The sequence below is a fragment of the Myripristis murdjan genome, chromosome 5 (assembly GCF_902150065.1).
Source record: "Myripristis murdjan chromosome 5, fMyrMur1.1, whole genome shotgun sequence".
Taxonomy (NCBI): Eukaryota; Metazoa; Chordata; class Actinopteri; order Holocentriformes; family Holocentridae; genus Myripristis; species Myripristis murdjan.
Window position 1 is genome coordinate 1,894,689 of NC_043984.1, and position 26,593 is coordinate 1,921,281.

Sequence of the window (26,593 nt, forward strand, 5' to 3'; positions counted from 1 at the left end):
GACTCTCTCTCTCTCTCTCTCTCTCTCTCTCTCTCTCATCCCAGCTCAGCCAATATACCTCTCTCCTGTCACAGGCTGCTGAACCCTCTTAGAGGAGCCCCATGTCCAAAAATGTGCCAAATGTAATAAAACTGTGATAGCGCTTGGCTCTCCATCCAGACCTGGCACCAGTCAGAGCACCGAGGAGGAAATTATGTTTCCGAGTTAAATTGGTTTCCTGGCATGTGATAAGTTAGGGTGAATTTTTAATCCATGACCTCATGAAAATATGTCAATCTCGCAGCAGCTATCGTTTCTCCAATCCTGTCGCCTCGCCCCTCCTCTCCTCCTCCCGCCTGGTTCCTGCCCTCTGTCTTTCTTCTGGCTGGTCTTTTCTTAAAAAAGGTAAGAGATAGCAGGTGTGGGACACCTTTGCTCCTCAACCAATTACCTCCACAGTGTATAATCCAACCCAACCTCACCTCCTCTCCCACTCAATCCTTTCCCTCCCTGCTGCTCGCCCTCCCTCCCTCACCTCCACCCGCGCAGTTCTTTTTCTTTTCTTTTTTTCATCTCTCCCCTTCATCCTTCCAGCCCTGTCAGGCTCCGCGGCGCACCAATTATAGCAGCAATAGGTAGCTAGCTAAAGCCGGCCCCACAGGCGCTCTCCGTGCATGCAGGAGCCGTGTAGCTCGGTGCTGCGTGACACCGGGGCCTCGCCCGTACCTCGCCCACCACCTGAGGGATTCTGATAGCCAGGCCCCGCCGAGGCTTAGTGTTGCTGGCTTTACATGGCTAACCACTCGCTGCAGCTCATGCCGGCTGGCCTGCCCGACACTCCTGTTTGAATTAAACATGTTGAAAGGCTTGTGTACAGGGCTGCGAGCCGAGGTGGTGCTGGGGAGAGTTGCGGGGATTCAGTTCAAAAGTTTCAAAGGAGTATAATGTTCTCGCTTGTAAGTAAATTTGGGTGTGAAATGGATTAATGCGAGCTTTTGAGAAGAAAGTGTTTGGAATGGGTTTTTTTTTTGTGTGGTACCATATACGTAGGGAAAGTTAGGCTTTTTTTTGGCCAGTCTGGAAAAAAATTTCTTACCAATAGCTTTTTTTTTACCATGTGTTCCTATAGGTGTCTACTAACACCTCCCAATTTATCCAAGCCCAAATCCTTGGGGAAACGTCTGGAGAGCCAATCAAAGTTATGGAGTGCCTAGAGGGCCTCGGCGAAAATAGTGAAAATATTTTTTTTTTTACCAATATTAACTTTTGAGATGTCTAACTAGGGGTTTTTATGGGTGCTGAATCTATTCCAATCATTAGTTTTGAGAAATGACTCCTTAACCATGAAATATTGATCTGTCATATTTAGACTATGGGATTTTGGTGTCAAATGGATTCTAAACATTCCATTTGAGATAAACTCACTAATAGCATTTCCCTTGGATACGGGAGGCTACACTTGTTCTTAGGTGTAGTGTTTAATGCCATAAATGTATGATACAAAATGGGCCAGGACAGTCTGTGTGTATGCCTGCAGGATCTCTGTTTCCTGTTATCTGATAAATAGAAAATCCAGCCACTTTAGTGAGGGTGATACATTTTGTAATCTGTGTTCTAATGTCAAACGGATGAAGATATTTATCTTGCAAATATTAGTAAGACAACGAGAAATTTTTGAGCAGCACACCATGATAATGTGAAAATAGAAGCAGGGAAATAATTGAAATTGTGAGGACTGGCGTGTGGAAAGATAAGAGTTTCAACAACAAAAACCCCACTTGGAATCGTGGGGTTTGGATACAGTGAGTGAGCAGCCATTCTCAAAGTGTGCTTCTCCTCTGCATCCATTTTGTAGTTGAGTCTGGCGAGCCTCGGCTCCTAGCAACATCTGTGTACCCCTGTCGTCCTCTCTGAACGTGCTCCTCCACTCGGCTGCTCGCTGCAGAGGCTAACAAACGGAGGAGGGAGGGATGGCTGAGTTTTATTTGTGCATCAGACTCCTGTACACAAACACCTTCTCTGCCAGATGTCAAAGAGGGAGAGGGTGCTGCTGGGAAGGCATTGCGGGGGCCTGCCATTTAACCGAGATTAAAGCTGACTTGCACAGCCGAGGGCGAGGCAGTGGATGCCTGAGGAATTTGCACTGAACCCACCTATTCATCATCAGACATGAGAGCGTGACATGCATGGAGGCCCAGGCAACATGTTAGGAGCCGCGACTCTCACGGAGACACACGGGCATCCTCCTCCTGCCTCCTTCTGCTCTCAGCCAATGAGCTGCCGGCAGCGCAGGAGCCAATCAGGACAGCGGGACTTTGCTGGATGGTTGAGGAGCTGAAGAGAGGGACTGTGTCAAAGGCATAACCTATGAGGCGAGGCTGCATTAAAATTCATACTGAGCTGTAGCACTAGCCTGCATACTGATAAGGGCATGAGTATTGTCCTGCCAGCGCCGGTGTGAAGAACGGAGCGTCGTGGCGTAGTTATCAGCCTTTTCGCGTTCGCCACACAAACGTGACAGTACAATGCATCACGGCTCGGAACGGCAGGCACACGAGAGGAGAACAGAGAGAGCGTAGAGAGGAGGGGAGCGGGAGAAAGAGAGAGAAGACACGGAGTGAGAGATAGCGTTATGCAAGGTTGTTGTGTCTCCAACGTGGTGCTGGAGCCATGATAGGAGCTGGAGGGAGGAGAAAGAGAGAGAGAGAGTGAAAAAATATCTATTTGTGATGGTATGTGTGGGCACATGTAGGCATGTAACCATATGCTGTTGCTATTTTTACAACTGCACATTATGTTTGTGCTTTTGAGAATGTGTAAATCACTTGCAAATGCCCTAAAAAAACACTCTCGATCCTTGTCTTGGCACCTAGTTAAGAATAGCTTGCTGCTGATGTAGAGCATCATCTCTGCTGCCATCAATCACAGGTCAAATAGGATTTGCAAATAATTATATATGTGGGATATTTAAAGGTCCAATCCATGAATCGTGCAACACCCCAGTGTTTACAAAACAGCGATCACCTGCTGGTGGTTTATTGGAGGCACCCAGCAACGGTGCAAAGAAAATTGGGGATGCAGCCTTTGTTAAGTACGCCCCAAAGCCAGGGAGCACACTACTTAGATATCAGGGAAGCCAGCTTGCTAAACATTTTTAAAAGAAAGCGAAAAATGTATTTCTTTACTTTAGCATTCAACTCGCTATCTGCTTTTACACTTTTAGGCTTATGCACCTGTGCACTTCTTTTAAAATGTTGTATTTTTTTAACTATTTTTAACTTTATCTTTTATCAAGTGGGTTTTGATGGAGACTTGTGATGCTGCCTTAGCTTTTACCGACTGTGCATGTTTTTAATGTGTTGATTTTATGCATTCTGTGTACTCTCATCTTTTTTTAAGTGTGACAATACTGTCAGAGCTTTTTTTTCCTCATCCTCATTGTTGATAAATGAGGATACAGTATTGAAGAAAACCATGCTGATTTTCTTTCTTATGTTACATTGTTTATGGCATTCTATCCTTTTTTTATGTTCATTCGATGTCTAGTTACATTTGAAGCACTCCATGTATTTATTATATAGCTGCATTTCTTGTATGAAAGGTGCCATACAAATAAAGTTTATAGTCATTATCATTATTTGGTCACTGCTGGGTTGCTGCACAAATTGCAGATTGGGACTTTCACATTCTCAGCGCATCAGATTAAACTCTACATATGCTTCAACATATGACAATACAATAGTACCACCAGCTTAAGTCAATAAAGGTAAGTCAACTTAAGACAAGAAACTACTTGAAAATCAAAGTGCTATGCTTTCCTTTGATTGGCTGCTAGCAAACCCAGGTCGTACAGATTTGGTTTCCAATCAGCCTAAAAGACATGAAGAAGAAGTGGCAAATAATATTTGACCCAGGTCTGGGGCTTTGTTGGCCTAAAGCTGTATTTAATGAGGTGCTTGATGCCAGCTGAGGGGAACCTAAGGACCTCGCCTGAAATGAAAACACATTCATAGGTCTGATGTGTGTACTTCTTTCCACATGGTCATAGCAGAACTTCAACACATACTCCTATGCTGTACCTGTGTAATACTTGAGACTCTAGTCAATTCAAGGACTTTCTCTCTCGTCGTCTTTCTTTGAGCTTCACTTGTATATGTGTGGCTACATAGTGATACATTGGCAATCTTGTTTTGACAGGAATTTTGATTAAATTGACCTTAATCTCTCGCCTTACTCTAGCCAGTACTCCTCTACAACATCTGCAAGCAAAGAGAGAGAGAGAAGGAGAGAAATACTTAGCTTTACCTTAAATGCCATTCAGAGATGAGTGTGTCGGGTGATGGTTAAAGGAGAACTCATCACCTGCATGGACGTGGCTTTTTGAATCCCTGACTGTTCCAGCAGACCCGGTGTTCTTCCTTGGACACAGTTCAGTCCCTGTTTTACTCTGGTGCGAGGCTGATTCACAGCACTGAAACAGCCAAGAGACTTCTAGAGCTCTATATTTACATTTATATTGACTTTTGTGCCAGTGCTGTGAGGGAAGCTTGATGTGTGTAATTTTTTTTTTCCTCTTGAACCTGACTGTATTGTTTACCCTATTTAATATGTGTTTTCTAATAAAATGGCTGGAATACGGGAGTGTCTCCTCCCAGACCGAGACAAAACATGTCATGCTAACTAGGTGGCAAGGGAGATACATATTGCTCCAAAGTTAGGCGAGGGAAAAGGGGGGTCCCTTGACGTCTTACTGCAAGATCTCTGAATGAAAATGGGTTCTCTGGGCAGCCACTGGTCTCTCCTTTGCAGACATGCCCACCTTCTGCTAATCCCATGCAGTTCCTAAATGTGTTCTTGTGGCCTGTTGTAAAATGGTGTGTTTGTGCAGACTGGGGCCTAAACAGTCTTGGAGCTGCTTGTTGGCTTTGACTGGAAAGCTGAGACTCTTGTGGATTCAATGAGCCACATTTGATTCATGTGTGATGATGTCAGCTTGACGTCACTGTTTGAAATGACCTATAGTGACCTCTAGGATAATCACAGCCTCATCAAACTTTACAGCCACAAACTAGAGACTGACACATTTCCAGAACAGAATGCTCACCATCCAATCACTGAGAAATACAATTCTTACAGAAAACTCCAAATGTCAAAAGGTGTTGACATCAAATTAAAGCATACATTTTTCTAAGGTGTTCCTTAGAGTCTTGGTGTTGTAAAGTGGAATTTGCGAGGGGCCATTTTTAATCAATTTTCAATCAATTAATCAATTTTTGAGAAATCAAAAATGGTAAAAGTTTGCATGGAGTCTGTGTAACAATGGTATCAACTCAAAAATTGCTGCAACAACTTATGAATTATACATAGCTATCATATACTTCCATTATAATGTTCTAACCCTTACACATCCTAAATAAATAAACAGACTAAACAACAGACTAAAAAATAATGTTTATGATAGATTTATGACTAGAAAAAGTTGACAGTGCTGAGCTGCATCTCAAAATTTACTTCATGGTCCCAGTTTTCAGATAATTTATCAGATGGTTTACCACTTCTATGTGGCATCTACTGTTGACCTTTATCCCCCCTGAACATCCCCCCGAAAATGGGTGTAAAAATGGGGGTGGAACAGAAGAGTACAGTAGTATGTATTGTAGCTCTAGTTCTATGATTACAGGCAGAGTCCTTTAATGGGCGTCTAAGACTGCAGGCACATCTGGTTTCTTTCTCAAATTCAGTCTATAAGACTGACTGTCCACACTGTCATTTGCAAGTGAGCAGGTTGGGGTTTTGTTTTCAGGCACTGTCAAGATATCTGCATTAGTTTCTGTGGTAACAACATAGGCATGTATATATATATATATATAAGGTAACTGATGGCACATTTTTCAGATATGGAAGCAAAACAAAAGCTGCAGAAAGATGCACACACATCATCTTTGCCCTCATGCCATCTGTTTAGCAGGTTTGACATTTGCAACTTTTCGTTCAGACTCAGTTAAACCAATCTGACTCCAGTGTGGGCATCCCAGACATCAGACTGGCAGAACAAGGCCTATGAGTGGCCTGACTGCAGTTGTTCATCTGCTGCTGCACAAGACTGCTAGTGGGTTTTCAGCTACGGATCTGCACAGCCGCAAACACACGCACGCACACACACACACACACACACACACACACACACACACACACACACACACACACACACATGCACACAAGTCTACATACACACAGCAAATCAACAAGTGGTCTTTGAGCCTCTGTTGACTCAGCTCCTCAAGAGTCAACATCTAGCGCTGTGGCTTTTACCCTTGAAGCAGGTCCTCAGAGAGGAAGAGGGGACGATAGTAGTGTGATACAGTAGGGTAAGAGAGAGAGAAAGAGAGGACAACAGAGTGCAGTGATAAAGAGAGAGAGACAGCAATAACCCTGGCTGTCGCCACCTCACCACCACATAAGGAGGATCAATAAAACAAAGTCAAATAGTTCTCACCAAGCAGTCCTCTGTGGCTCAGTTCAAAGATCTGTCAGAGAGGAAAAAAACCCTGTGAATTGTCTGAGTGACGTTTTATAGACCAGGGTACCGGCCCCCAATCATTTGCGGTAAAAGTTATATTTGCACTCAGTGCAGCACACAGTGGAGGAGCTAATACAGTCAGTTGAAAGCAGGATTTGAGAATCTATATGGACTGCAATGGGAAATATACACTAGTGGGGCAGAGGCTGTTCCTTTGCTCATGGATTTCCATTTGATCCATGGACTTTTGCACTGAGACTGGACCACATCTCAATATTTTCTGTTTTCTATTTTCAAATTTTTTGATTTATGGCCATCATTAGAATATGTGATGAACACATAAAAGTTGATAATATCAGAATTAAACAAAATCCTGTAGCAACTGTTATGAGTTCACCATACTCAGTTACCCCAATGGCCCATATGTTTCTTAAACCTGCTCCTGGCAAGATTTTAATGTAAAAACACAACTAGTACCTAGTTTGTCATCACACAGTGGAGCAATAAGAAAAGTGTCCTGCTCCCTCTAATGGAGGAACCGTCCTCTATAAAAGTATATTCTGATGTGAGGCATGGTCAGTGGTCAGAAATCTTTTGAATTTCAAACTGAAACACAAAAAAGTCTCAACTAATGTCTAAGCATTAGCAAATGCATGCTCCTTCCAGTGAGAGCTGGACTCACCAGTATTTGGCCTTTTGCTGCTGGGCTGATAAATGCTCATTAATCCTACTATGTGCACTTTTCCCGGGTCATATCGCATGGTTTTTGGCAACTGAAGACATAAAATTTCAAAAAGCTCACTCCTCGGTGCCGTTTGGGATTGCCAACATGCAAAAATGTATAGTGCAGCTTTGATTCTGCTAAGACCCTGTAATACCGTAACAGGATAACTGTACTACTAGTACCCCGCTGTATTACTTGAGCAAGATACTGGCAGTGGGCCATTATCTTCCTCTTGGCTCCTCCACTGAATTAGAATGATCCTGCAGCTCCCCTCGCCCAGCACCCCACAGAGTTGATAACCAGATGTGTGCCAGGCAGAGGTGACATTGAATGGCAGCAGGAGTGTATGTTTAATGATATGCGTATGCCTGTGTGTGTGTGTGTGTGTGTGTGTGTATGCGTGCGCGCGCGCGCGTGTGTGTGCTTTTGTCAAGGGCCCCCTGCCAGCACTATACGACATCCTCCAGAGTGGTTTTGTGCACCAGACACCGTGTCTGTCATTAATAAGGCATGATATAAAAGTCACTCGCCTGACCTGTCAGCTACTAAGTGCCAGGTGACATCATCATAATGGTTCTCACTTGAATTTCATATTTCCTTCCTGCATCAAAGAAAATCGTGAATCTGTCACACACCAATGTGTTTCACTCTTCCGATGCCTTTTCCTGATGCTCCGCAGATTTTCACTCTTCAAATCTATTTTCTGTCATGGGTCAGTTTAGTTGCAGCTGCAGTTCGGTTCACAGTACAATTCCTCTTCTTCCATTGCACAAACAAAGCAGTTTCACAGGTCTGTTTGAACATTACACAACTGGCAAAGCTGTTATGTAACGTGCTGAAGGTACGTAAATCATGAAATATGCTGTGGCTTTCTTGTAAGGCATGACATATTCACAATTCCCCATGCTAGGAGGGCTGTATTTCATATAGACTTGTTGAGCATGGGTTTGTGAACATGTTCCAGTGTATGAGGCAACTGCGCTTGTACCAGAGGGAAACAAGGGCATAGCCTAGATTGTATGTTGTCATGCTGTTTGGAGGATTTTGAAGAAGATCACATGCTCAGTGAGCAGTAAAGCTTTGGATTTTGACCGCAGATAGTGAGAGGCTTTGATAGTGAGAGCCATTGTTGGACGGATCCCATCAGATTGAGGGAGGATAAGCTGCTTGGGGGATGCGGCCAGAGCAACACTCTTTTGGGCACTGTCATTTTTCTAAAAAGGGGTACTCGTCATTCCTTTGATGATGGAGTTTTAATTACTAGGCTTTCAGGGGAAACGGGCCATGCAGAGATAAGTGATAGGATAGAGAAGTCGTCCGTGGGGCATTAGCCCCTCAGATATACAACGCAGTGTGTGTGTGCTTGAGATCACTTGTCCCTTTGATCCTTTAAGAAGTGCTCTGTGTGTGTGTTTGTGGGAGATAGTGTGCATGCACATGCATCTGCTGTGGATGTGGGCTTTGATCCCTGAAAAACTGTGTGTGTGTGTGTGTGTGTGTGTGTGTGTGTGTGGTGGGGGGTGGGGGTTATGTATTTAAATTCATATGTCAATACATAGGTTTCCCTCTTTGCTTGTACGTCTGTGTTCACAGATGTTTATCTCCACTCTGCTGTGTAAGAACAAGAGTGGTACTAGCCTCCAGTGATGCGTGCAGCACTCTTGCATCGTAGTGGCATTTTATGGATCATCCCCTGCTTGATCTAAAAAAGGAAAGAAAGAAAAAACAACAACAACAACAACAAAATGCATATCCTGAAAACCTTCTCTGTGGAGTCCTGGCTTGCCTTTTAACCAGGGTGTATGTTTTAACCTGGCAGGTCAAAGTGAGCTGAACCTTAAGTGCAGCAAAAGCTTTTATATTTTCAGACAGAGACATAAGTGTCTCCTCCTCCCCCACAACCCCTCCGGTTCCCATTTCAGGTCTGGCTGCTCCGTCTTTGTCTGTCTGTCTGTCTGTCTGCGCCCGTATCTCTCTCCCCATCACTATTCACTCTTGCCTCATCTATCTGTGCCTTTCTCTATCCTCTCATCTGCACGCTCGTTCTCTTGTCTTCTGTTTCTTTGCATCAATCCCTCCTCTCTTTCTGCTCTCATCCTGAAACCTGACTGTACACACACCTTGCCTTTCTCAGTGTCCCTATCTGACTGCCCTGATCTGTCTGTCTGTGTAGTATGTGCAGAGGGGCAGGCAGTTAGCGGTGCCCTACTGTCATGGCACATGGCTGCAGTACCCTGGCTATAAATAACTTGGTCTCGCAGTGCTCAGTCCAAGACCAGACCAAGGGCCAGAGGGAGAGCAATCTGCCGTCTCCCTGAGGAAATGCTGGAGGGGGAAGGCACAAACAAGGGAGCTTACAGCCACTGCCGCCATGACCACATTTCCTTTGCTGCACAGGAATGGCTCTCACTTTTTACTTTTCTACTCCAGAACCTAGTGTCTGGTCAGGAGGGACATCACGTGCAAGATCTGCTCAGAGGGGTTGTGGCTGAGAAAAAAATGAATTTTAGAAATGTTGTTTTGATGGGAAACTGTAAATTAAGTGGAATATTCGCATGGGTTTCAACACTTATTGTGCAAAACAGACTGACCTGTATCTCACGTATGAAATCCATTTTGAAACCCACAATGGAAATCAATCAGGATGTTATGGCATGATGGCATGGAATTGGAAACAATACCAAATCAATGGATCTTATTTAGAAGAGTCTTACATGAACTGCCCCACAGACATTGATAAGGTTTATTTTAGAAGATTTGCCTTTGTGCCTGAAACCATGAATTTGTAGACAGATGTTTTGAGATGGAGGTTTGAAGCCTGCGGCAGGCTGTCACCTAAATAACATCATGCTTTTTTAACCACTCTGTGCTGTGAGGGCAACAATCTGTTGGAGCATGAATGCTGTTATGTATTCTTCTTTTATTGTTGCTGAAACTTGTGATCTATCACACAATTACTTGCCAGCACAGCAAAAGGGTAAATGGCATGTTGCCTGATTTCCAAAGTCAAACCATATAGCACTACACACACTGCAAATGCACACATCATTAGCTGTACTTCTGTATGCCTGCATTTCTGACTTTGGGTGCTTTATGGTGGCTGCAAACTTACAGCGGCTGTCTTTTTTTGATTAAACTAAAAAAATAAAAGTTCACCATTGATCGGTCTGTTGCTGGGAGTTGCTAGCAGCCCACATGAGGGATTTTTAGCATGAAGATCCTCTTGTCCCGCTTGTGCATCATGCTCTGCTTTCACAATATACTTTATCTCTTCAAATGTGACCCTGGGGTGTGTCTGTTTCTTCCAGGTGACAATAACCCTAAAGAGAGCAGTCCTTTCATCAACAGCAGCGATGCCGCCGCAGAGAAGAGCCAGCAGTATGATGGCAAGAACATGGCCTTGTTTGAGGTATGCTACAGAACACACACATAGCTGTTCACGCACACACTTGCGAATCCTAAGAAAGGACTATGACATGCAAGTACACACACTCTCCCAATTCTCCGATTGAACAGGGGATGACATTGATTAATGAGGGTAATTACTGTGTGAAGGGCAAGTGGGAACCTCGGGTTAATGCAAGCCAATCTCAAACTACTACAGAAAAGATTTCAACAAGGCCATTTGCCATCGCTCCCAGCAACTGTATTTACATTATGGCCTCAAAGGGCCCTCCAGCTGAAAGAACAAAACAACAACAAAAGTTTACTCCCCTCTTGCAGTTTGGGAGTTCTGCAACCTGAAAAAGTAAAATATCTTGTGTGATCCAAGGAAAAACTTTCCAAATACACTATTAATGTTATCAAGTTCATTGTGCTGGCTCAGTGGATAAAAATGCATACCTTTCTCAAGATGTAGGCTTGGGTCACTGCCTTTAGAGTATCCTGTCTCCTTCCCCTCCCTGTTTTTCACTGCACAAATGCCTTTAAAATGCCTTCGGAAACATCTTGAAAACACTAACTCCAGTTTGGCGTCCTGTCTGTCTTTGTGTCTGTGCAGGAGGAGATGGACACCAGCCCCATGGTGTCATCTCTGCTCAGCAGCCTGGCAAACTACTCCAACCTGCCCCAGGGCAGCAAGGAGCACGAGGAGGCGGAGAACAACGAGGCGGAGTCATCACGCAAGAAACCAGTCAAGGTATTAATCAAATAAATATGTGAGTGAAATAACTAGAACTTAGTAAATGGTGAAATTCTTTTCTGTAAGTTGTATTATATCTATATTCAAGTTTGCATATTACAGTGGATTGAGCACCAGAGCAGCTGGAAAACTGATGCATACATAAACATGATAACACAGCACTCAGTCCTCATAAGGCGTTAAATACCATCATTAACGCAGTGTTTTCACATTACAAGTGCATTATAATGATTTTAATGAGAACACAGCATAATCTGCTGCATTGAGCACAGAAGCACTGAACACGACGTTAGGTTCTGCTAATCGGTTCCGGTAACACATTTGGTCCTGCATGATTGCTGTGGAGGCCACTGACATGTGCTTGCATTTAGGCATGCAGAACATCAGCTGGTAGCGATGGTGCTTAAAGCTCTGGTAAACAGGTAAAGGTAGCTGACACTGTCCCGTGCTTTCTAGTGCTAAAAGCTTCAGTGCAGTGCAGGTACACAGTATCAAGGACAGACTACCTACCATCGGTCCACTGCACCCACAACATGTGATCAGACTCAGCAAGGTCAACAAAACCAACAATTAGCAAACTAGGCTACTTATAAATCTTATAAAGCTTATCCCAGGTTCCGGTGTGTTTGTGCCAGGGAACACACCTGTGGGCCTTTAATCTGTGCTGGAGGAAATGCCACATTTAGTTTCAGCTGCTCCACTGGCACTGCTTGGAGACTGTTTTGAGCTCGTGCTAATGCTCATATCTTGCAAAAATTTCCAAAGTAACTTAAGAGACATAATAAGTCATGACCATTCACTCTATTGTTGTTTTCCGCACAAGACAAATGGATAATAAAGTGCTGCACATCTAATGAACCTATGGATCACAGTTGAAGCTCTAGGAAGGTTTACTGTGAAAACATTACGCTTCCTTTAAACAGCTGAATCTCCTTTAGGTTGGGAATGTGTATGGTATATCTATACTGATATTTTCTGAGTTTTGTTAGAAGTGACCAGGATATAGTATAGTACCTGTATTTCTTGTAATCAATATAATACCCAACCCTACAGCACACACACTGCAATCAGCTATGTATACTTGTCTTCATGCTACTTCTGCACCAATTTGATGCCTAAGAGATGACCACAGTGGTCCCAATGCAAATGATGATCACATCATAACTTATAATTTTAGCTCTCCACACACAAAAAACAGGTTAGTTTGGGCTATGGGATGTTTTTCTCATAAAAGCCTCTCCTGCCTCAGTATGATGCAGTGTGCATAGATAATTCACTTTGCTGTGGATTTGTATTTGCTGCTTTAATATTGTATATAGTGTACCGTGAACAGGTGGTTTCCCCTGGGAAACGTTGCTGTATTGGTTGCCAAGAAATATCTGTTTTTATGTTGTACCAGATATATTATGCTGTACGTAAATTGCTATATTTTTGTTCTTGATATTTGATTATGAATCATAAATACTTGATAAATGTTCAGTTTTGGCTTGTTTTGTGATCTAAGACATTTCACTGAGGAGCAAGCTAAATTCCACCAGCTTAAAACTTCTTTGTCAATCATACTTTCTGTTTATATTACAATCCCCTGTTCATGTTACTGGATTGCATCTTAAATGTCACTCACTAATGAGTACGTAACTTCCACAGTATCCGCTGATGTTTCTGCCATTGGATGGTGAGACGGCAGCAGGAATGAGACACTTTTTCAGACTTTTGACAAGCAGGCGGCTCCATTATTAATCCTGGAGGACAATGGTGCAGTAGCAGCATAATAATATGCAGCATGGTAAAGGTGAAATGAGAGGAGATAATAATGCAAATTGTTTAAGAAGCAATACAAAAATTACTATGAAACAGTAAATAAATACTGACAAACTTCGGATGGAAATGATTCACTTATTAACATATTTTACACTGATATTTACAAATGACAACTCTAAACTCCAAACTCTTAACTTCGCAAACTTAGACCATACAATGTAAAACTGTTTTGACAGAGTGGTTGTTCAAGTAGCAACAGCTGCCTTTGTCTGACCTCTGATCAAGTCTCCTTGGCTGTCCAATCAGAGGCAGCCTGACATTTTTTTCACCTTTATATTAACTTTGCTCCTAATATGTCTGGCACTTTTTCATTCCTTTCTTTTTCTACTGCCCTTTCTTGGGTTCAATCAGTCAGGTCTTGAAATGCTTTGTGTTTCCAGTATGAATCCAGATGAGTTACATGTGTACATAATATCCTCAGTGTAAACCTATTTCTAAACTAATACTAGATTTAACAATTGTAGGCACAATCTAGATACTGATTACTTCCCATATGCCTGAATGACATAAAAAAACATGAAATGAAAGGCAGGAATGAAAGCCAGAAGAATAGAATAGAATAGAATAGAATAGAATAAGATAGAATAGAATAGGATAGAATAGAATGACCAGGTTGGTCCAAGGAAAGGAGTTGCCCATTGGTTTATATGACATACACATTCAAAGTCAACCCACAGGAGTATTATGGCAATGCATACTTTAACAGATTTGGGCCTAACCCTAACCCTAATCTACAGATATACTTTATGGACAAAAGTACTGGGCCACACATCTTAATCATTAAATTTAAGTGTTTCATTCAGTCCCATTGACACGGGTGGATTAAATCAATCATGGCATGCAGTCTGCCTTTACAGACATTTGTGAAAGAGTCATTCCAGCATGGTACTGTAATAATGATGTCAAAGGATGCCACCGCTGCAACAAGTCAGCTGGTGAAATTTCCTCCCTCCTAGATATTCCACCATTAACTGTAAGTGGGATTGCTGTGAAGTAGAAGCATTTAGGAACCACAGCAACGCAGCCACCAAGTGGCAGACCATGTAAAGCTGCAGAGCGCTGAGGCGCATAGTGTGTAAAAGTGGCTGACGCTCTGCTGACTTGGGGCGAGCTGGGGGGCAACTCCATATTAATGCCTATGGATTTAGATTATATTAGATTAGATTAGATAAAACTTTATTGATCCCTTTGGGCAGGTTCCCCCAGGGAAATTGTGATTTAGAAGGGAATGTCATTAAAGCTCATGTAGGTGTAATGTGTAGGTGGCCCAATACTTTCTTAGTCTCATCTCAGCTGTCATTTTGTGCTATATTTATATCAAGGTCAGTGCAGGCCATCATATAAACAAGCATCTCTTCACTGTCAAAGTGTTTGCTGGTGCTGTATTCCCAGATGATCCCTGATGCGACGCATAGCTGTCTGGCTCTCCCCAGCACTGCTAACGCTGGGAGCAGGTCTAATCTTCCCCGTGCCACCCCGACCCCTTCAATACTTTAATTAGTCTACACGCTACACCAGGCTGCTGCTTCTCCAATCAGCAGCCCATTCCACAGGCAATCTCTCCATCGCCACGAGAGGCTTTTCATTAAGGCAGCCTGTGGCGTTTTATCGCTCTGACAGCGATCCTTCTCGCTCTCTCTCTCTCTTCCTCTCGCCATCTCTCTCTCTCCCTTCCTCTGCCTTTGCCTCCTTCTCCTTCATCATTGGTCCCTTGAGTGTGTTGCAAGTGAAAGAGCGGCCTTTCTTTGTCGCAGTGTGAAAGCCGAGATTAGAGATTTCGGTGGCGTGAAACATGAGGGAGCAGTCTGGAGGTCACTCAGGTTAAGATGGAAACCAGTCAGAGCTAATCTGCAGGCGATTTCCTCCTCTCTGATTTTCCCCATGAGAGACCTTACATAGTGGTGTGGTAAATGACACCGAGCGGGAGCTGATGGCTGACCACAACGTTAACTTCACTCCTCAAAAAGCAAACGACGCAGCAGTTTGCAGCGGTTCTTTTTCCCTCTGAACGAAATACATAGCATATGTCTCTTAACACTGTGTGCAGTGAGCAGACAAAAGCCAATACAGGACGGGCACGCCCATTATTTGCTCTTGAGGAGTGAATTACTCTTTTACTTTTATTCAAGTCATTTTCTAGATGAGTGCTCTTGCCCAGAATTACTCAGCTTTAACTGAAGCAGCAGCACTTCCTCTGGAGGAAAATTATTCCATACACTTTGCAGCCCTGCTTTTTTACAGTGTAATGTTCCCTCGCTCTAATGTTATTTCCCTTCCAGGTGTTTTATGATACACCCTCCTCGCTTCCCTCTACCAGCCTCTCCCTGGCGTCCTCTCTTTCTCATTAGAGTGGTGCTTGAAATCAGTATTCTCATCAGCCGCCTCCTGGAGATTGTAGCCTGATTAATGTGAATGCATGTTATATATTAAAGGAGCATGTGCATTTGGCAGTGCTCACAGTGGAGCTAAAGAGAGATTTCACTTAGCTAAAGCAACAGGTTAACCTGCCTCATGAAGACTTTTAATACAGATTTTGGTTATGCACTGTTAAAGGAATGTTCTGTTGTTTTGGGTAAAATATTATTTTTCCAACTTACCCAGATTGAAACAAGATGTTTGATACCATTTTCAGCCCTTTACGTCGAGTGGGTTAGGTTCTGTGGGTAGCATTTCCTGTTAGCTTAGCATAAAGACTTGAAGTCTATGGGAGTCATTAGCTTGGCTCTGTCAAATTGAAAAAAGCATACCTTAGACCATCTTTATGCTAAGCTAACAGGAAATGCTAGCCGTAGGGAGCACTGGATGCACAGAGGTGAAAACGGTATCAAACTTCTTGTCTCAGTCTGGAGAAGTCAGAAAAGGGGTAGTTTGCCTAAATGTTGGAATATTCCTTTAATTCCTTTTAATAAGTTATTTAGTCTCATGTTCAGTGTTCATGTCACTTATTTGAAGAAAAACAAGTGAAGCAAAAAACCTGCCAGTTGGATGAGATAACCCCACTTCTCTCCAGTGCTAATCAACTTGTTTCAAGAATGTTCTTAAATCAAGTGTCATTTTCTTGACACTAGTGGGCTGATTTGCCTCATTCTGCCTTGTTTCAACATTTATAGTTATGCATTTATACAAAACTGCATTGGAAACAAGTGGGATTGTCTCATCCCACTGAAAAAAAAAGGATTCACCTGTGTGAAGTAAAACAAGATTTATCACTGAGTTTAAATGGCTTATTAAGATAGAGTTTTTTTGCAGTTTGGAGATTTGTGACATACCTGCTTCTCATCCATCCTCTTCCCTCCTGATAGGACTCTACAGGCCGCTACACACGTTTCTGCAGAAGCACTCTATTCAACTGAACCTAATAGTGCAAGGGACAGCTGCCGTACACCAGTTGCTATCCCTTGCACTGGTAAATTGGGTGACTTTTAGCCTGGAATGTGATAGTAGAACTAAAAAGAGATTTCACAACTGGTGGGAACACAACAGGCTTTGTAGAGTCTCTTAGCCTAGAATATTCTAGTAACACGTTTAATGGCTATTTTGAGGTGGTGAGCCTTCAGCGCCACAGAGGACACATTTGGCTGCGGCAGTCAGTGTTCCACAGATAGCTGATGGATACACACGCGCGCACACACACACACACACACACACACACACAGCGTTGACCATTGAGTGGCTGGTTAATCCACAGGCGGCCAGGGAGGCTGATGTTCACTGGCCTCTCCTCTCTCTGTCTATTTAATAATTCAGCACACCTGAGCAGAAACACATTTGCCCTATCAGCTCCTGTTTGGCCAGCAGAGCGTGGAGATGGCATTACAAGTTCCCAGTCCACCTCCCTCCCTGTCGTTACTCCTCTACTCACGCCTCTGTCTCTGCCTCCCTAGTAATAAAACTTCAGGCCTGAATGCTTTCCTCTGCTCTCCTCAGGTGAAAATAAATTAAATAAAAGCCCACGCATAAACAAATGAGGACGAGCTCGGTGCCAGTGACATGCTTGGCACCTGTCAGCTTCTTGGCAAATGATGTAACAAGTGTGAGTGTTTTTTTTTTTTTTTTTTCATGACAGTTAGGGATAATGACGACACCTCTAATCTTTTAGTCTTACAGTCTTCAATAACAGTTTTTGCTAAGTGAAAATATCGCTACTGCTAACATGTAAAAATTATTGTGAAAGTATATCAGTGTGAACATAAGGTGTTCTTTGTAGTCCTGTCAATTTAACTATAAATAATAATAATTAAAAAAAAAAAAAAAAAAAAAATCTTAACTGACTGTTCATATTAGTTGAGATATTTTGATGACATTAAATAACTTTTGGATTGTTTTGAATTAGTGGGGCGGCATAGCTAGACTATCGTTCATTTTGTGATAAAAGCACCAAATTTGGTACACTCATTGCTGAATATATGTTGAATGAATCTGGATATTGGGCCACTGCAAATTTTTATTCTGATGACTGTGGCAGCCATTTTCAAAACTGGCCACCAGTGGTTACTGGCATGGAATGCTTTGCCTACCCTACAGCTGCTGTTTCATGTTTTCAGCACCACAAATATAATTTAGAGACATTTTAAAGTGGGAAAAGTCTTTATTACAATGTAACAGAACAGAACATAGCTACATACAACATACAACATAGCTAAAGCTTTGCTACATACTTGCTGCATTCCAAGCTAGCTACATGTTCCAAGCTAACTACCTAGCTTAACTACCTAGTTTTGCTAGCTTGAAAATGTACCTCTCCACTGTTCCCCACAATAATTCTTTTTCTCTTTAGCCTTTATCTATGATGTTCAAAATGTATATATTCAAAAACTAACATATTTTATTTATAATTATTACAGTTGAAATAAAATGTTTAGGCCTACCTTGATGGACTGTCCACTGCACTGCTTGTCGCAGGAAGCATATATGCTAGCTAGCTCGTTGGCTAGCTGTCTTGCAGTGGTGGTTGTGGTGGTGGGGGCAGAAAGTGTTTGAGAAACTGAGTGTGAATAACTATTTTTTCTTAATTTAATGTGTATTTACATTTTTAAAATATTTTAATGAATCATTTTTATATTTTTATTCATTTTAACAAATCAAATGCCTGCTATGGCCACTAGGGGGCGATTTTGTGATGGCCCAATATCCAGATTTGTTTGAAATATATCCACCAACACATCTACCAAATTTTATGCTTTTATCACAAAATGAAAGATTGTTGTGATATATTGAGCTAAGCTGCCCCACGAAATAGCTCAGCTTTATGTTCACGTTTTAATTTAGAATGCTGTTATTTTGCTGGTGAGGGTTATGCATCATGTCATAGTTTGGAATGACTTTTCGGCACTGTATCCACAAGTATATGTTTTTAATGGCTTTTGTCACACAATATTGCGACTTGAGAGTGATCTTGCACTCAGCATCAGCCTGCCTATAAATGTTATTACCAAAGACACGGTCGGTAAGGTGCTTAATAAAAAAATCCCACAGTAACTTAGAGACTTCAGCAGATCCAGTGGGATTTTGATACAGATGTTTGGCCTGCTGGCAGACATTTAAATAATCCTCTAAGACGTGATTTCAAAGATGACGGTGGTTTTGTCAGCCTGAGCAGGTTGGCAGGGTGTCCCAAAGCCTGAGGGTCTGGACGTTTCCTTTTCTCTCTCCTGAAACTGTACTCAGATGTATGGAGTCTCTCTCCCCACCTCTCCTACTCCTCTAGCCCTCTTTCCCTTTCATTTTCTGTTCCCTGCAGCTAACCGAGGGTATGAACTCGCTTCCACCCTCGCTTTTTATTCATTTATTTATTTATTTTTTATAAACTTTTTCTTCTTTTCTCCAAACGCTCTATCTATCTCATCGAGAGAAACTGCCCACCTTTGCTGTTCTCAGCAAGTTCAGGAGCTGTTCATGGGAGGATGGGAATAAGAATGGTAGAAAACGTGAAGAGAAAGTAGGGAAAATAACTACGGATTCACAACATTGTATTTTTTGCTGATATCCAATATGCCGATATTTTTCCAACTCTTTTGCTGATGGTGATACAGATATATGCACGTATGCTTTTTAATTACAGGAAACATCAGGTCTCTTCTGTAATGGAATGGATTTACATATCACTATGCCTGCTTTGATCATGATGGCCCGCTGGCAGATGCAGAAATAAAATACAACGTTGCTCAAAATGTACACATTCACTGGCCAAAATTAGAAAACTACTTCAACTTAGGTTGCGTAACAGATGCCATGTTTATTTTTACGCGGGATGCGCAATGTTGGATTTTCTGCCGATAGCTGATATGGCATCATTCATTCTAAAGCCTTTATGAGCCGATACCGATGATGTGCCAATATTATCATGCATCCCTAAAAATAACATGAAATATGCACGAGGATATGCATGCAAAGAAATGAAAAAAATGGTTGTTGTTTTTTTTAGGAAAGATGCTATGAAGACATTTATTAAAAGGATGAAGGAACAGTTAAAGCATGAAGGGGTGAAGGGGAGAGTTTCAAGAGTGGCTTCAGGAGGTCTTACGTCCAATGACACGGTGCTTGAAAGGAGAAGAGTGCCCTGGGCTTCGGAGCTGAGTGCACATGGGAGCAAAGTGCTGCTGGTGGATAGAGAGGCTGGAGAGAGAGAGAGAGAGAGAGAGGGTGAGAGAGGCTTCCTGAGTGCGAGCTGGTCTGATGCACTCTGGTGAGAGGCTTGTGGTAAGTGTTAGTGCAGCAGGAGGCACTGGCTCGGTGAAGTGGCCCCTATAGCAGCTGTATTGAGGGGTCCTGTTTGTGCATCTTGCACACCTGAGCCATCCATTCTGTGTGTTGCCTGCACTTCCCAGGGGGTCGGTGGGCAGCTGTTCCTTCTTACCTCAATAGTGCCATGCTGGCCTACCTGTGGCTGTGCAGCAGTCAGTGCTCCCTTAGCTCCTGGTGGTCCATCCTCGGGGGAAATCATCATGCTGCTGGCTCACAGCAGCCCAACACACAGGGGCTCTCTCTCTCTCTCTCTCTCTCTCTCTCTCTCTCTCTCTCTCTCTCTCTCTCTCTCTCTCTCTCTCCCTCTCGCTCTCTCCCTCTCTCTCATCCCCTGTGTCTATCAGAACAGAGGCTGGTGGTGACTGCAACTCTGGTCGACAAATGAACAAATGAAACACCAATTGAATGAAAATAGGAAAGCAGCGCTTTCAATAAACATCAAGCCTATCCCCCACAGGGTCATTGATTTAATACATGCACAGGCATTCTATCCGTTTCTGGCTATTTGTCAATTTAAACTCATTAGGAGCATCCACTCCTCTACCAGATTTTGTGTCTCGGTGGCTGTTACCAAAACCCTGTGAGATGTTTGGGTTTTTTTCAGCCTTTGACAATTGTCTCTGTTATCTGTGTCTGCACATCTTATGTAGCAACAAGGGTTTTCAGCATGCGCATGCCATTTTTCAAAACCGGCCTATTGTTGAATCTGGATTATAATTTATCACTCAGCTGTGAGCTACTGCAGACACTCATACAGTGAGCTGACATACAAGGCCTGCACAATTGTGATTCTCCATTGTGAGGGGAGCAGGCCGGGAAAATGTCATTTTGCAGTCTAAAGAGGGTTATTGCCCACTTTGGCTGTGTTACTCTCCTGAGGAGTGCTACTCAGGGATGTTGTGAGGCACAAACACCTTTTGTTGCAACACTCAATAGCATGTACCCACCTTTTAGGGCAGATTAGAGTAATCTGTAATCATTATTTTAATTCGCTCTATGCTTTTTAAGCAGCCTTCCACTTAGTCTGCAGATGGAAACCATCTGACAATAAAAATGTTTTCGTTGTTCTGACAAACTATTCTGCCAAGGTGTTCTCTTTATTTCTATAGCCGAACCTAATGCACCATTTGAATATAAAGAGCTGTACTTTATCCTCTTATCTATTTTTTGATGAAATCAACAGCCTGGGAAGTCGAGAGGTAGGCTGCAACTATTTTTCAGACAAATCCTTCTCTCTTTTGATCTATTTTGAAATGGAAACTGCAAAGGACTGTGCCCTAATAAAAGAGCCTATAACATCTATATACTCTTCCTTTCAACTTCAAAGCCCCCAGAATAAAGTCATTGAAGTTTTAGAAATCATTTTTAATCAGAGGCACCCACCTTGAAAGGACGTTCCATTTGCAGAGCCTCCCTCCTCTTCAAGGTGTTATGTCTGCTATTGAACGCTATGTAAATGCACGAAGGTGTTGTCTAATAACGTACCTGTTATTACAATCTGACCCCAGTGCCAGCTTCCTGCTCCACTTTCTGCAGTGGCAGCAGTTTGGGGTGCAACACCAAAGTGCTGATGACAGGGCTGCCTTTCTGCCAGCAACACCTGACTGCTAATGTACATTACACTCCAAGTCCCTTAAGGACCTGCCACTCCTATACAAGTTAATGGAAACTCAGAGCTCTTAATTACAACATTGCCAGTGGGTAGCAGGGTGATGCAAGGGATGAAATAGGGAGGTGAAAAGTAGACATTTTATATATGAAAGATGACAGGTTTTGTTTGGTTAAATATTGTAAGGGGTGATGACAGATATCCAAATTACTCCATCTGGTTTTCCTATTAATGAAATCATGCTTGTGCTTTTTTTTTTGTACAGTTCAACAGGCTGTTCACATTGCAAATAAACAATTCCTGTTAGAGTAATTTCAACATAGATTCAAACCTGAGTCCCTTTCTTCCATCCAGTTGCTGCTCCAACTATAAATAAACCATTTCTAACCACAGTAATTGTCACGTATCTTGATGCTTTAACTGTATGTGCCTTCTCCCATTTGGAAAGAGAACAATTTCATTTTTTGCACATGTGAACACCCAACCACTGCAGCCCTGATGGATTTTGTAATAGCGTATGATTTCTAGCCTGCGGTAGGTTTTTAAATTAACTGCAAGCAATTGAAGAGTCAGGAACGGAAGACTGAATGCCAGCGGTGGATTCACTGCCTTGGGGCATCTGATCTGTTCATGATTGAGCAGAAGTTCAGCGACTTGCTCAAGGACACCCTAGCAGGACACACTGCTGTTGATGGACACATTAGCTATTGCAGCGAGATGTTGCACAGGCTCTCTTACCGCTCGCCCACCTCATACGGAAGAATGTGTGCAGAAAAAAAAAAAAATCCAGCCAGATGAAAAATTGCTTTATTAATGCAAAATTAATCAGCAAAGCCAAATCCCCCTTGAACTGTTTTTCCATTTTTAGAAAAGCATCACACATTTCACAGCGAGTTATAATTTGGTTTAGGTTTGGGTACTCGTGCTAAACTTTATAGAGACCCTTGACAAGCAGATGATGAAAAATCCTCTCTGCCACACACTGAAGGGCAGAACCACAGTGAGTCACGATCTGATTTGCATAGCTTAGACAACAGGCAAACTGTGCGAGTCATTATCATATAGTGGGAGAGGTGACAGTGATGGACGAGGTTTGTTCTCTGCTGCTCCCATAGGCAGCCTGTTGCGCCCACACTTTGATCTTTGATTAAAGCATAACAAGGCTGAAGGTTGAACATTTCCTGCTGTGAAGACTGAGCTGTGGAAGGGGGAAAGGTTGCAGGTTACATCTAAACCTGTAGGAGAGATCAAGTGCATGCACACAGACACACACCAACAAACAAGACCACAAAAGACCTGTAGGCAAAGTAAGGATTTGCAGTGTCGATAGAATAATATATGTTGGACAGAAGAACACATGAACACCTGCAAAACATAAGCAAGCATATAAGCATTCTTACTGATCACATCACATGTGGCAAGATATAAACGTATATGATGAATTTGTTTTGTCAGTTCAATACATGACCAATAAGTAACCATCATGTATGGTCATGTCATGTCATGCTAATGTGTCATGTCGTCTTCTGTCATGTAATGTGACATATGCCACAGTGTGACTTGATTGGATCTTTGGACGATATTTATAATGCAGTATGTAATATAGGATGTTACATGACATGATATGACAGCATCACATGATATGATATGCTGTGTGGACATGCTAATAAACAACACACCGGTCTTCTCAGTAGAATCAGGGATCTCCAAAGTGATAAACTTGCTAATTAATGCTGTGTGTGTGAGCTCTTGGCCTGTTGTTTATCAAAAGGAAATTAGAGTATAATTATATTTGTGAGACCTGTTTGGACTTGTTCTCTCTCTCTCTCTCTCTGTCTCTCTCTCTCTACCCCCCTCTGCAAACAGTACATTATTAATATTGGAAGGCAAGCAAGCCTTTCCAACCAAATTATATTGCATCAGACTTGAATTTCCCAGACACAATATTATTCATTTGATGTCAGCCACTTGTCAGGATGATTTGATTAAAAGTCTGGTTATAAAATCAGCATCTGCTCTCACTTCACAGCGCACAACTGTTCTTTTAGCACTCGCTCCTGTATAGCGTCCGTCCTGTTACGACGGATGTAATAACCACTGTTGACAAAATTTGATAGTGGCCATCAAAGATACTTATCTCCAGCCTGCAGGGTTTCATTTCGAAATGCTGTGTTCATTTTTAGCCACGACCCAAAATAACTCCAAATTCATCACAGGCTTTGACAATGGAAATGATTTCAGCGAATCCAACAAGTGTGTGCAGTGTGACAGAGCATGTAATGCCCTGTTTCACCGAAATCACTCATGTGAAATGAATCATTATTGTAATCTATTATACTCAGATATAATATTATCTTCACCCGTTTAAACACTGTAATTCAGCTGCACAATGTTTGAGCTAACTTTGCATCCTCCAGTCAGCCTTGTTTTGTGGATCAACTCATAATTTTGATTCAAATTGGTGTTTTCTGTAATGTGCTGATGTGACAGCTCAGGTCTGCTCTCTCTCTCCCTCAGTGAAATGGATCACCACAGGATATCAGTACAATTACCCTTTATTGGCCACGCTGTCCTTGGGCAGGAAATGAATAGGCTATGTCTGTATTAAGCACAGGGTCAACCGATGTGTCCTTAAATCTCAATATGCACCACCGTCTTGGCAAACACAGCCACACACTCACGCTCCAAAGCACGTGCAACCGTATGGACACACGCCCAAACACCCACAAAGGACATCCCAGAAAACCTTCGGGAAGAAAAACCTCCTATTAGTCAATCTGGAGTGCAACAAGATACATCTTCAGTCCACGAGTGTCGGTAATTGCTTTCAACGGAATGGCCTTGAAACAGATTCTCATGAAAGGACACATACAGCAGCCTTCTGTCCACTGATCCACACCAGCTAGGAACAAATCCACTGCCAAGGAGCTTCACAGTGAGCAAAATAAATTCAAAAGAAAGGATCGAGGAGTCTGGTCCCCTGGCTGCCTCCGGATTTTAAAGTTTCTGTTTCCCAGACTCAGTGTAATTATTGTTCTGAGAATCAACAAGGGGTGTACATATACTGATACATCCAGGGATTTGTTTTAGCACCTAAATGCAGAATGTGAATCTTAACTGCTTGATTGTTTTGAGCCTCATGTTAAGCTCCAACAATATAAAAAACAACCTTCAATACATGTCATCCTGGAAAATAAATGTCTTCAATCCATCAGTGAACAAAGACAGCAGTGTGCCAGTATTTCAACAGGGGGCACCACATGCTCTCACAGATTAGAGATTAAAAATAATAATAACAATAATAATTAAAAAAAAAAAAAAAAACATTTTAAATAATTAACAACCTTTACTTTCATATATTTTTGCACTTTCTCATAGATATTTTCGTGCATATAATTCTTATCTTCGCTTACTTTCTCAACTTTTTTTTGTTACTATTTTTATTTCTACCTTCATATTAACAACTCCTGAATATCCTGAGAACAACAAAGGAGGCGATTTCTGTCAACTCAGTAGAGAGTTTTGAGAGAGAAAAAGTAAAAAAAAAAAAAAAAAAAAAAGTTTTTGCTCTTGATGAGCTAATTTACAACATTATAAATAAATTGTCCTTTTTTGCCACTGTCTGTCATTGATTGATAGAACAGAGCAGTGCTTCAAACTCAAGCCAGTTCATGAAAGCTTTTACAGTTGTGCTTCCAAACAACTGGTGTGCCTTGTAAAAAAAAATCCCTCTGCGAACAAGAAGTGCGACATTTCACTTTGGTTAAACAAAGAAAAGCCCAGTGTCTACAGAAAGTCACATTTTCAGAAACAGAAAATAATCACAGAACTGGCCACACTGTTTGATTCTCTGGGAAGCGCAGTGCAGAAACGCCACAGCATTGACCACTTAGCACCAAAGCTGCTGCCAAATGACAAACAAACAAACTAGAAACCCAAGGCTTATTACTTTGAGACAGAACACAAGACCATGTCTCTCCATCTGGCAGCTTCTTTTTATCACAGGACTCTTTGAAGCCATTGATTCGAGAATAAATAAAGAGATTTGCAAGAATATTAACCTATTGTTCCATGAATTTTCAAAGCAATTTGGAAAGCCAGTCTGAAGTGTCACAGTAACTTCACAAGAAGAAATTATTTAAACTCTCACTTTCCCTTTTCTGCTCCTCTCTCTCTCATCCAGGCCCCCCAGCTCGGTACTCTGATGGGTGTCTATCTGCCATGCATCCAAAACATCTTTGGAGTGATTCTGTTCCTCAGGATGACCTGGTTGGTTGGCATCGGAGGCGTCATCGGGACCTTCATCATCGTCTTCATGTGCTGTGCCACGGTGAGTGCCACAGGAGCTATTTTCTGTTTTGTTACAGCACACTGGGTGGCTACAGGTTGGCCTTATTCATCCTGTAACCTGACGTTCATGCAATTAAAGGGACATCAAGTAATCTAGGATGATAAAAATGACAGCATCAGCAGGCCCCTGGCACAGCCTACAGCGGCCATTTACAATAAAGATAAATAAGATAAGCAGTTCAAGCGGTGATCCTCCATAAACCAGTGTAAAGATGTAATATAGCATGTTATACTGTAAAGTAATCTAATAATGCTGCTTTGTCAGATTTAGGATGCGTTTTGCTCACTTGTAGCAGTATTCTCCACTACTGAGTAAAAAATGCAAGTAGGTTTTGAAAGCCAGAAATCTCAGTGCCTGGTGAAGAATCATTGGTATTAATCAATAATTCTATCAAATTCCGATATCATGGTCATTGTGGGGTATGGGACACAAAAGCAAAGTTGGTTGCAACCTTTAATTACACCCACAGCCGATGTTTCTCTCTGTTGAAGTGTTCTTGACTAAAGAATTGAGCCTCCAGAGGCAGCTGCTCCATATGCTGTGAATAATATGCTGAAATGCTTGTATGTCTGTGTATGTGTCTCAGAAATCCCTCTTAGCTATGATGAAAAAAAAAAAAATCCAACTTACACTTCAGTGGTGATTGAAGCGCCCGTAAATTCTAGCCTGTCGTCCCATCAAAGAATGAAAATCAGTGAGTCACA

General features: G+C 42.2%; 1 protein-coding gene across 1 annotated transcript in view; it reads left to right on the forward strand.

Moving 5' to 3' along the window:
• The window catches only part of LOC115359500 (solute carrier family 12 member 5-like), a 204,105-nt gene that overhangs the window by 131,670 nt on the left and 45,842 nt on the right, over positions 1–26,593 (forward strand). The window contains exons 2-4 of the mRNA XM_030052017.1: positions 10,532–10,632; positions 11,224–11,361; positions 25,722–25,868. Of these exons, the coding sequence (XP_029907877.1) occupies positions 10,532–10,632; positions 11,224–11,361; positions 25,722–25,868 (386 nt within the window). The remainder of the gene's footprint in view (positions 1–10,531; positions 10,633–11,223; positions 11,362–25,721; positions 25,869–26,593) is intronic.